The sequence below is a fragment of the Chrysochloris asiatica genome, unplaced genomic scaffold, assembly GCF_000296735.1.
Source record: "Chrysochloris asiatica unplaced genomic scaffold, ChrAsi1.0 scaffold00066, whole genome shotgun sequence".
NCBI lineage: Eukaryota > Metazoa > Chordata > Mammalia > Afrosoricida > Chrysochloridae > Chrysochloris > Chrysochloris asiatica.
This window is the reverse complement of record NW_006408584.1, coordinates 15,570,144-15,582,794: the sequence shown is the minus strand read 5'-3', so window position 1 is coordinate 15,582,794 and position 12,651 is coordinate 15,570,144. Positions and strand designations below refer to the sequence as shown.

At 35.9% G+C, this 12,651-nt stretch overlaps 1 protein-coding gene and 1 pseudogene across 1 annotated transcript in view; both read left to right on the top strand.

Annotated features, from left to right (window-relative positions):
- TLL1 (tolloid-like 1) overlaps positions 1-12,651 on the top strand; it is a 390,737-nt gene that overhangs the window by 217,062 nt on the left and 161,024 nt on the right. The window contains exon 9 of the mRNA XM_006864538.1: positions 3,579-3,694. Coding sequence (XP_006864600.1) covers positions 3,579-3,694 — 116 coding nt within the window. The remainder of the gene's footprint in view (positions 1-3,578; positions 3,695-12,651) is intronic.
- LOC102820005 lies at positions 8,031-8,694 on the top strand (annotated as a pseudogene).

Here is a 12,651-nt window from a genome sequence, read left to right as displayed (position 1 = left end):
GAGTATATCAACTCTCTCTGACCCCTCCTCTTGTCACCACCATAGAGGTGTGCAGATAGATATTGAGAAATTAATGGAAGAAAATTTTTCCACTCTTTTTATCTCTGAAGGTCAGTTATGTATTTGCGTATGCACAGCGTTATTCTCAAAATAGCTGCATCCTTGTATATAGGAGTTGGTGTTGGCTCTTGCCTTTTATGTTGGGGTTTTACAAGGTTTAAATAAGGTTTGGCTGTATGGCCAGGCCTGCTGTCTCTTATTAGGGTGGGTCAGAATAAAGGCTTCTGCCCAGGCCAGCTTTAGGGCTGAGTCTCTGAGTCAGAGGTCATAAGAAACATCCAGAGGATTAGCTTGTGGGACCACTTTCAGAGATTTCCTCTTTGTGCAGTGGTAAAATTGTACTCTGTGGGTGCACTGCTGGTCCCTTTTGGGGATGCCCTCCCACCCACCTGAAGTTGTCTGGGCTTGACAGAGAGGGTGCAACAGGGAAGTGGAGGAAAGAAAAGTGTAAAAAGCTGTCACACCTCTTTTTCTAGAAGTGGCTCCATGGTTTCAGTACTGTCTCAGCTTGGCTGTGTCCCTGCCCTCTAATCTCATCCCAGGATGAGGTGCCTGCAGGTAGTGTCCCGATCGATTCAGAAATTGCCATGTATTCCCACCACAGTCAGATTTCTCCACCGGTGGGTGCTGAAAATTGATGCCCCACCATTTATAATAGCTCCAAAGCTGTGGAATGTTCCAGCAAAACACCGTCTCTGTTTTTTTTTTGTGCCTCCACTGAGGAGCCTCCCCTGCATGTTTGTGCTTCTCCTGCCCCCAAACCAGAAGTCTATATTTTGTTTTATGTTTCATTTAGAAGACTTTTCATTTTTTAATCAGAACAGTATTAAGTGTATGCAATTATAAATTAAATATTCTTGTTAATTGTTGGTAAGCGTTGTCAAGTTTGTTCTGACTCACAATGATCCCATTCAGCATTTTCAAGAAAAAACTGGTGGGTTTGAACCACCAACCTTCTAGTTGGCAGTCCAGTGATTATCCTATAGTGCCACACTACGACTCCATACTTGCAAATTAAAGTATTTAAATTCTTTCATTTCTTTCAGGAATTCCAGTAAAAGCATTCTGTGTGGCTTAGTGGAGCTTGTAATCATTATAGAATTTATTTTTAAACTACTGTGAATTAGAATTTTTCACTGAAATACACACAACTCACAAATGATAAGATGTACAGTTTACATTAATAAAATTTTTAACAAGTATTCATTTTTCTATGACTTCTTATGCATGTTACATTTATCAAGTACAGTAGATGATTCATAAACTAGTACTGAATTATGTATTTTGACCTTGAGCATTTTTTTTTTCTAAAGTGGTTTATATCTGCAATCATCAGAATTGAGATTGCTTAATCCTACTTTAAATGTATTTTGTTGTGTAAATATAATATCCTGTTGCTAAGTAAATATATCATATCAGACTGTTTTTACAGCTCTATTTCATGTTTTTAAAGTCATCACCTTTCTTCATTTACCTCATGATAAACAGAACCATGTGTAATTTATTGAGGATTTCATGAGATGAGCGTTTACCTACTGGCAACTATGACTCTGTAATGTGCTGATAACTCAGTTTACATCATAATCTCCCACTGAGGGAGCTGTTCTTTCAAATTTTTGAATGAGGTTATAAAGATGACTGAGGAATAATTTTTGAGTTAAGGTTACTCAAAGTTTCAAAAACAACATGAAAACTCATTTTATAATTGCTCTTACCACCAGTCTCAGATGAACCAAACAGATATTTACTACACTCTACTAGTGTCTGTCCTGTGTGGTGCTGTAGGATAAGCACTGAACTGCTGACCACAAGGTCGGCTATGCAGATCCACCAGTTATTCTTCAGAAACCCTATACAGTGTTGCTAAGAATCATAACTGACTAGAAATCACTTAACAAAATCAACCAGTGTCTGTTTTCAAATTGCCTTGCCAATATCAATCACAGAGATGTTGAGACATGCAACTGATGATATTCTATTTTATATGACTGATAATATTCAAGGACTAAGGCAGGCTTGAAAATAAATAAACCAGTTGCCATTAAGTAGATTCCAACTCAAGGTGACCCCATATGTGTGAGAGTAGAACTGTACTCGATAGGTTTTTCAATGGCTGATGTTTTAGAAGTAGATAACAAGACCTTCCTTCAGAGGTGTCTCTATGTGGACTTAATCCTCAGTCTTAAGTTTAGCACAACAATTCATTAACTATTTCAAACATCCAGGGTAAATATAATAATTTCCCCAGAAATTTCTACTTATGATCAATTTCTACAGAAAAGAGATCATTAATAAATATCTACATCTTTTTTTAAAAACATGACTCCTCCATGATGATTTATCTTTCAGATTATTTTTGTACTTATTTTGAGTAAAAAATTCCATTGTATATAGCATTTTGATGCTGCTTTTATTAACTCCTTATTAGCTATTACTCATTGTTGTTGTTGTTAAATGCTGTTGAATCTCTACCAACTCATAGCGACCTTGTATAGGTACAAGGAGCAGTGTGTAGGTTTGAATTACCAACCTTGTTGTAAGCAGTCCAGTGCATATCCTACAGCACCACAATATGAGTCCAAATGTTGATTACGACTCAAGATCTCAGGAATCCCACAGAGCGACTTGTAGATTCAAACTACTGACCTTGGGGTTAGCAGTCCAGATTGTACCCCATTATGCTATTGGTCAGTATTAATAAATCTATCCTAAATTTACATTAAATGTATTAATGGAATGTTCAGGTGAAACCAAAGCTACATGAGCAAGGTATCACTGACTTGAAGCTAAATATGTTGTTATTAAGTTCCATCAAGACTCAGAGTGACCCCGTATAGCATTTCCAAGGTGCAGCTCGTGGGTTGGAACTGCTAACCTTATGGTTTAAACCAACCTTGCATCCAGTGCACACCAGGACTCAGATGGTATGCACTGTTGACTTGAGAAGCTTCTTGTGAATGAATGAGAAGAGTTTCATGGGAACAACTTTTTAAATTTTAAATTTTAATAAAACAAAAACATTTCCAGTCCAGTTGATTGTCGCTCATAGCAAATCCATGTGTTACAGAGTAGAATAAGGTTTTATATAGAATTTTCAAGGCTATAACCTTTTGGAAGCAGATTGCCAATGCTTCCAAAGTGCCTCTGGTTAAGTTCTAAATGTCAACCTTATTGTACATTGTCAAATGTTTGCACAACCCAGTACTCTTTTGAGATTATTCATCTCATAATCTTGCCTTTATATTTTGTTAGAGTGATGCCGTTGAGGATATTGAAATTTTGGTAAGACAGATATAAAAAGAAATTGGCTTTGAAACAAAAAGGTTTTTTTTACAACTATAAATATATACTCTTGCCTAAGGCAAACAAACAACCTAAAACTTTATTATGTCTATGTTCTTAATGAAAATTAAAGAATAATCATCTATTTTTTCATGAGATATGCTTAAATCTTCTTTTAATCAAGTAATTTACATGTCTCTCTCTCTCTCTCTCTCTTTTTTTTTTTTCCATTTTAGCATGTGGAGAAACTTTACAGGAATCCAATGGCAACCTTTCCTCCCCAGGATTTCCAAATGGCTACCCTTCTTATACACACTGCATCTGGAGAGTCTCAGTGACCCCGGGGGAGAAGGTAGTTTATAACATCAAGAGTTTCATTTGAGTTTCATATAAGTACAAAGGTTCACTCATTTGCTACATATAATTTGCTTTGTCTATGAAAAGTCTTATTTAATTGTATGTAAATAACAGATTTTAAAGCTCAGAAAATTTATAATGGAAATGACTTAAAATCAAGTTTGTTTGTTTGTTTTCTAAAAGAGATGACCTTAAAAAAGCTTAAAATAAAAATACTTTAAAATGATTGAAATAATACAGATGACTTGTCAGACAAAATTAAATTAACAATCATTATTAAAAGATTACTAGGAAAATATCCATACCTTTTTACAGTCAGAAATAGACATATAAATATCCATTTTATTCAAGATCCTATAACAAGAATTATCTTCAACTGTAATATAACAAGCATCCCAAATACCAGAGTTGTATGATGCAACTAAATCAGTAACTAGAAGGACATTCATAGTCTTTAATACTTAACTATAAAATAAGAAAAATCCTAAATTAATGAGCTAAATATCCAATATACTGAAGTTATCACAGGGGTTGCTATGAGTTGTAATAAACTCAACAGCACGAAATGATATATATATGATAAATATATGTGTGTGTGTGTGTGCATGTGTATATATATACATGGTGGTAGTGATGTATTGTGTAGTCGGTTCCAACTCATTGTGACCCTGCATAAGGTTTCCAAGGCTGTAAATCTTTATGGGAGCAGGATGTCTCATCTTTCTCCCACAGGTCAGTAGTTTTGAACTGCTGACCTTGAGATTACCACTACACTAGCAGAGTGTGACCCTGTGGTTTTATGAACTAGATTGCAAAGCCGGTTTGAGCCTGAAAGGTGGCAGTTCAAGCTCACCAGTGCGCCTTGGAAACCTTATGCAGTATCAGTATGGGTCGGAAATAACTTGATAGGCACTTAACAGCAATAACGTGTTTGTGTGTCTGTGTGTGTAGGAGTCCTGGTGTGCCACTGTAAGATAAGCACTGAACTGCAGTTTAAACTTCAGGGTCTGTGGTTCAAATCCACCAGTAGCTCCTTGGCAATGCTATACAGGGTCACTATGAGTTAGAACTCTCTCACTGGGAAATAACAAGAAGTCATACTAAGAAATTGTTTTTATGCTAGGAATGCGAGGTTAGTTTACATTAGAAATGTAATACTAACACATTAACTATATGTGTCAATTAAACAAAGAAAGAAATCTAGTTATGATTTAACAACATCAAAAAACTTCGCAAACAAGGAACAGAAGACAACTTCTTTAATCTAAGAAAGGAAATTGCAAAAAATTAAAGCAAATATCATTGTTTTGGGGAAAATTCTACAAATAATTGTATTTGAAATAGACAAAAGACAAGGATAACCATTATCACCACATTTTGGTACAAAAGTCCTAGCTATTACATTAAGGAAAGAAAATGTAATACACATAAAAAGGTTAGAAAGTAAGACATTAACTTCCCTTTATCAGATTTACTTGTTTGATTTATTAAAATTTGATTTATTAAAATTATTTAGAACCAAAATCAGTTAATCTATTAATTACTGGGTTCTCTCTTGAATGTGAACCTTAAACATTTCAGCCCAAGATTATATCAATATTAATCTTTAAATTCTCCTATTTATTACCATATTAACACAGATAATACGTGCCTTCTACTTGTTTTTTTTCCCCCTCAAAACTGTTTCTTTCCTCTGGGAGGTAGGTTCATAACCACAGCTGTGTCTTTTTTTTTTTTGCAGCCTGTGAAAAATATTAGCATAAAACATTTATAAAACTACCTCATAGGAGGAGGGACACATTGGCAAACAAATATAGAAGTATGTGTTATTTGCATTAGAATATGGTATATTCTATTTTGCATTTGAATATACAAAATACTTTTTATTTTGCCTTTAACATCTGGAATCATTCCGCTATATAATTATCTTTGGTAGGAATGCAGTGGCAGTTAAAGAACATTTTATGTCCCTAATCATTGGATATTACTAGAGTATGCCCTGAGTGTTGCAATAGTCATAGTGAAGCTTTTTGAATGAAACATAAATAATTACATAAAATGTTACTACTGCCACCAAGCAATGAAATATATAGACAGTTCTTCCTATAGATATATATTTTTTTAATCACATATAATTTAAAAATAATGTTTCATTGTGTTTGGGTTAAAGTTTAGACAGAAAATTAGTTTTCTTTTTACCAGTTTATCTAAAAATTATTCTATGCTAACGGTTACAATTTTTACAATGGGTTAGCATTGCCATTCCATCCTGTTTGCCTGTTTTCCTAGCTTCCCTCCTTGGCTCTCTTCAAATATTTCAGGTAAATGTTGACCCTTTGGTCTTGTATGTAGTTAATATTTTAAGAATATTTTAAGGGAGCACATTGTTCACTAGTGACATTATTTACTTTAGAAACCAGTTTATTATTTGGTTGAGAGGTGACTTAACAGAAATAGTTTTCATTTTAATTCAAGACTATTTTAAGAGATAGTCTTGTGGTTTCCTCTAGTCTCTATTAGTCCAGTAGGTCCAGTAGGTCTGGCCTTTCCTAGGAGTTTGAATTTTGTTCTACAATTTTTCACATTCCCTTCAGGGTCTTCTGAATTTAATGTATAGGAGTGCGAATACAAATTCATGCTAATACAAACGTATATCTGTAGGCATATATAAATAAATATATATGCACATATGCACTCCTATACACATATATGCATCCATATATACCAGTGTTTTTGTAGACATATATATTTTTTGGTTTTGTAGTTATTGCAGAATCATATATATTATAGCATTGATAGCAACTTTTTCATTTTTGGGTACTTTTTAGTGCCTTTATTTACCTTGCACAAGCTGTGCTGACTGTACCCATATTCTATCACTACAAGTAACAAGTGTCTACTGTCTAGAAAGCGATTCCCCACGTATTCTCCTTCCATCCGCAATAACCATCAGTGACCTTTGCTTTTGTTGTATGTCTCTGTTCTTTACTTTTTATAATAGTTGGACTATACAGTATTTGCCTTTGGTGATTGTTTTATTTCATTCAGCATGTCTTCCAGATTCATCATGTTATAAGATGCTTCTCTTCATTATTCTTTGTATTTCTGTAGCATTCCATTGTATGTAAGTAACACAATTGATCAGTACATCAATTCACTCAAATGGGGGCCAGCATTTGTTATTTTATGGTTTTTTTTATTACTGCCATTTTGTAGTGGCTTATAAAAGTTGGTGATTCAAGCTCATTATCCACTCCTCAGAAACCCCGTACAGGGTCGCTATGAGTCAGAACTGACTGTATGGCACTTAATAACAACAACATAGCTATTTTTAATTTAAGAAATATAGCTCTTTGTAATTTTTATAATTACATGATTTTCATAACAAGATTAATCAATTTATATAAGCTCATGATAGCAAAATGACATCTTGAGAAAAAAATTCTTCTTATACAAATGGATTATATGAAGAATACAGCATCAGGATTTGAGGAACACTCATTAATAATCTGCAATATGCAGATGACACAGCTTTCATTGATGAAAACTGAAGAACACTTTAAGCACTTATTGATGAAGATAACACACACACACACACACACACAGAGGCCTGGAAGTAGTGTGCAAAATGTAGTCTGGGGAGAGAAAATGTTTTCCAAGGTTGGTGGCAACAGATGCTGGGCTCAGGAAGTTCTAGGCACCACATCTGTCTACAAGGCCTCTAGGGACTAACTTGATCACCAGCTTGCAAACTGAAATCATGCATCTGGTGGAATAACAAGTGGACACTATTCTTCATCTGTGTAAGATAATTTTTTTCAGAGGATTTTCCATAGGAGCAGTGACACAGATAAATAGCACCTATGCACTTAGTTCTTCATTGAGAACTACATTATATCATATTGTACTCCCAGGTGATATCTTGGATGATGATAGCTTTTCAGAGAACTCTGTTTTCCTGGTTTTGTTCTTTGCTGCTTTTCTTCATGTGCCACAATTGCCCCAAAACACAACTTTTGTACTATACATCTACCAGTGCTTTCAAGTCATGAAGCAAGGCCTAAAAAACTATACCTGAGCAAAAAAAGCATGCATTCATGAATTTCTGGAAGATATGAGGTCAGTATACAACTATCAATGAAAATGAGGTTGAGTACTCAGACTATCTCCAAGACTGCGGTATGTACTTAGAATCAGAAGACAAGACCTTAGCAGAAAAGCTAGCCCAAGAAACTGAAGAAGAGAAGATTCAGACTCTGCTGAATGCAAGTTGTGACAACATGTAGCTGGACACAAAGTCTCAAAATAGCAAGGCAAGACTATGGCTCTGGATGAAAGATGGTGTCAGCAACTCTGAAAAAATGTATTCCTTAGTTGGATCCAGAAACAACACAGTTTGAGAATATGCAAACATACATCCATTCATGGAGATGGCACCTAACCAGTCCCCCAGAAGCTAATCCTAACACTTTCATAGCAGGAAACATGGAAATTGATCCACAAGGGCTCCTTTTTTTCACAACCAAGGAACTCTTAAAGACATAATCAAATAAAATCTGCAAAAGAGGCCTGTAGAAGATTGAATGTAGCTCCCAGGATGGGCAGCTGATCATTGGTTTATCAGCACTCCACTTCAAGATACATTGACCTGAGTGTGGGTGAACTTGGGCTGTGGGTCATCTTCTATGGCCAAGCATCCATGACCATTTGGTTCTTAAGAAAACTGAGCCTGCCTCATTGGAAGTGGGGCACTCATGAGACACACCAAGCAGAAGTTAGAATGCCAAAGTCTCATATCTCTTGCGTGGTATTCTCTATGTTGTCTCTAGTTCTAGTGGCATTAGAATTAATTTTATTATGTCTGTCTATGATCTGCTTGGCATTGCCAGTGAGGAGCATCTGCCCAACTTTTTCTTCCCCAGGGGACAGATAAGTCACTTCAACATCCATTACAATCTCAGACAAAGAAAAAAATCTATGTGTAATAAAGCATAGTTCCTGGGAGGAAGAGCACAGTGAATGGCCTTGAAAGCTGCTATCTAAAGTTTCATCACACTATAGCATCTCTCTAACCACCGACAAGGAGCTCTGGTAGCATAGTGGTTACGAATTGGGCTGCGAACTGCAAGGTCAGCAGTTTGAAAACTACCAGCTGTTCCGTGGGAGAAAGATGAGGCGTTTTGCTCCCATAAAGATTTACAGCCTCAGAAACCCTGTACAGGGTTGCTATGAGTCGGAACCAACTCCACAGCACACAGCTGCCACCACCAATCACAAACAGGAATAGGCCTAGAAATGGGATTTTCATCTTGCCCCAGATGTCACTGCTTTGAGTATCCTCCAAGAGCTTAGTTGAGAGTCTTATCATTCAGAATGTTCCAACAACTTCCCTTAGCCATTTAAATTTCTAACTTTCAAGATCTTCCACATTCTGATCCTGCTAATGTCAAACATTTTTCCTCACTGTTCTCTAGAATTTACTCTCCACCACTTGTCTGTCAGTTTGTGGCTTGCTGTGATGCTAGAAGATATGTCGCCTCTATTTTAAATCCCAACAGGGTTACCCATGGTGGACAGGTTTCAATGGAGCTTCCAGACTAAGATAGACTAGGAAGAAGGAGAGACAGACTACTTTTGAAAGTGTGCCAACTGAAAACATCATGAATAGCAGGGGGATATTTGCATCTTTAATGCCGGAAGATGAAAACATGATGAATGCCACCAGAATATTGTCAGATATGGTAGGAAAAATGAGACCCTTAGGTTGGAAGGTACACAATACACTACTGAGGAACAGATGCCTCCTCAAAATGGAGTTGACCATAATGACATGAATGGAGTAAAGCTGTTGTGACCTTCAAGTGTTGATGGGGCACAACTCAAAATGAGGAGAAACAGCTGTAAGCATACATTAATAATCACATCTTGGAATGTACAAAATCTGAATAACAAAGGGAAATTGAAGTTGTCAAAAATGAAATGAAATAAAGATTGATATCCTAGCCATTAATTAGCTGAAATAGACTTATATTAGAAGTTTTGAATATAACAATCATATGGTTTATTGTGGCAGAAACCATAAATTGATGAGGACTAGCATCACATTCATCCATCATCAAACAGAGCATTTTAAGATTTGTCTTGAAATACAATGCTATCAGTGATAGGAAAATATCCATATACTTACTATAAGGAAGATGGTGATGCTGTAGGATAAGCACTAAACTATGAAATACAAGATCGGTTTAGTTCAAACCCACCAGCTGCTTCTCAAAAACTCTATAAGGGTTTCTGTCTGGGTCAATATACTTCAGCACTTAACAACAGCAACAACAAAGAAGACCAGATAATACTTCTGTTATTCAAATTTACCCACCAACCACTAAAGCCAATGATGTTGAAATTCTACCAGCTTCTTTGGAGTCCTGTAGGATAAGCATTGGATTGCTAACTACAAGTATAGCAATTTAAACTCCTTGTAAATTTAGCTCCTTGTAAACACTACACAGGATCTCTATGAGTTGAACTGATTTAATGACACTTAACAATAACAACAACAACCAATTTCTTCATTGTGAAATTGATTAAATATGTAATCAAGACATATCAGTAATTACTAGTGAATAAAATGCAAAGGTTGAAAACAAAGAGGAAGGATCAGTAGTTGGAAAATAGGGCCTTGGTGATAGAAATGATAATGGAGATCGCATAATATAATTTTTTAAGACCAATAATTTCTTCATTGCAAATACTTTTTACAGCAACATAAATCTCACCATAGATCTCACCAAATGGAATAAACAGAAAACAAATTGACTATATTCGTGGGAAGAGGTGGTAGAAAAGTTTAATATCATCAGCTGAAACAAGTCTTGAGGCAGACTGTCAAACTGATCATCAATTGCTCATATGCAAGTTCAGGCTGAAACTTAAGAGAATTCTAAAAAGTCCTCAAGAGCCACAATATGACCTTGAATACTTTCCACCTGAATTTAAAGATCATCTGAAAACAGATTTGATGCTTTAGACACTAATGACCAAAGACCTGAAGAGTTGTGGGATGACACCTGGAACATCATACAGGAAGAAAGCATATGGTCATTAAGAAGACAGGAAAGAAAGAAAATGAATATCAAAATAGAATCTGAAACTTACTGTTGAGCAAAGAACTGCAAATAGAAAAAAGAGGCAATAAAAGAGTTGAATAGATATTTTCAAAGGGTAGCTCAAGAAGATAAAGTCAAGTATTATTATAAAATGTGGTAAGACCTGTAGTTAGAAAATCAAAAGAGAAGAACCTGTTCAGAATTTCTCAAGCTAAAATACCTGAAGAAAAATTCAAGCCTCGACTTGCCATGTTGAAGGATTCTGAAGTGCTGTAGGATAAGCATTGGTCTGCTAACCAAAAATTTGGCAGTTCAAACCCAACAGCTACTCCTTGGAAACCCTATATAGGGTCACTATGAGTCAGAACCATCTGGACTGCACTTAACAATAATAACAATGGGCAAAATATTGAATAAAGCAGAAAACATCAAAAGAAGATTGAAGTTAAACACGGAGTCACGGTACCAAAAAGAAATGCTTGCAGTTCAACCATTTCAAGAGCTAGATGGTACTGAAGGCAGAAGTCCAAGTCATAGTGAAGGTATTGGTGAAAAACAAGCCTCCAGGAACTGTTAGAATACAAATTAAATCCTTGAATGAACTGATGAAGCAGTGGAGTCACTTACTAATCTATGCCAAGATATTTGGAAGAGCGCTATCATGCCAATCAATAGGAAGAGAGCCATATTTGTGCCCAGTGCAAAGAGTGGTGACATAACAGAATACAGAAGTCATTGAGCAATATCATTAATATCACATGCAAGTAAAATTTTGCTGAAGATAATTTTTAAATGTATGCAGTGCTACTTCCAACAGTGAGCTTCCAGAAATCCAAGCTGGTTTCAGAAGAGGACGTGTAACTAGTGATATCATTGTTAATGGTAGAGGTATCTTGGCTGAAAGTACAGACTATCAAAAAAAAAAAAAAAAGTTAACTTGAGCTTTACTGACTATGCAAAGGTTTTTAACTCTGGATCATGACAGGTTATGGATAACATTGAGATGAATACGTATTCCAGAACACTTAGTTTTGCACATGAGGAACGTGTACATGGACCAAGAGGCAATTATTTGAACCGAGCAAGGGGATTCTGAATGGTTTGATATCAGAAAGGGTATGTTCCAGGGTTGTATCCTTTCACTACATTTATTCATTCTGTATGCTGAGCAAATACAGAAATTGCTAATAATTTATAGAAGCTAAATTATTTGAGAAACAACGTATATCAGGATTAGAAGAAGACTCAATAGCAACCTGTGATATGCAGATGATACAACTTTGCTGGAAGGGAAGAAGACTTGAAATACTTGCTGATGAAGATCAAAGACCCCAGTCTTCAGTGTGTATTGTACCTCATTGTAAAGAGAGCAAAAATCCTCACAATTCAACTAGTATATAACATCATGATAAATGGAGAAAAGATTGAAGTTGTCAAATACTTCATTTTTCTTGGATCCACAATCAACACTCATAAAGGCAGCAGCCAAGAATTCAAACTATATATTGCATTAATCAAATCTGCTGCCCCAGACTCTTTAAAGTGTTCAAGGGCAAATATATCAGTTTGAGAAATAAGGTGCACCTTACCCAAGCCATGGTGTTTTCAGTTGCTTCATATGTATGTGAACGTTGAATAGTGAATGAGGAATTCCACAGAGGAATAGATTCATTTAAATTATGGTGTTGGAGAATATTGTTGTTGTTGTTAGGTGCCATCGAGTCAGGACGGACTCATAGCAACCCCATATACAGCAGAATGAAACAAAGTCCAATCCTGGGCCAACCTCACTACTATTGTCACACTTGAGTCCATTAATGCTGCCACCTGGCAAATCCATCTCATT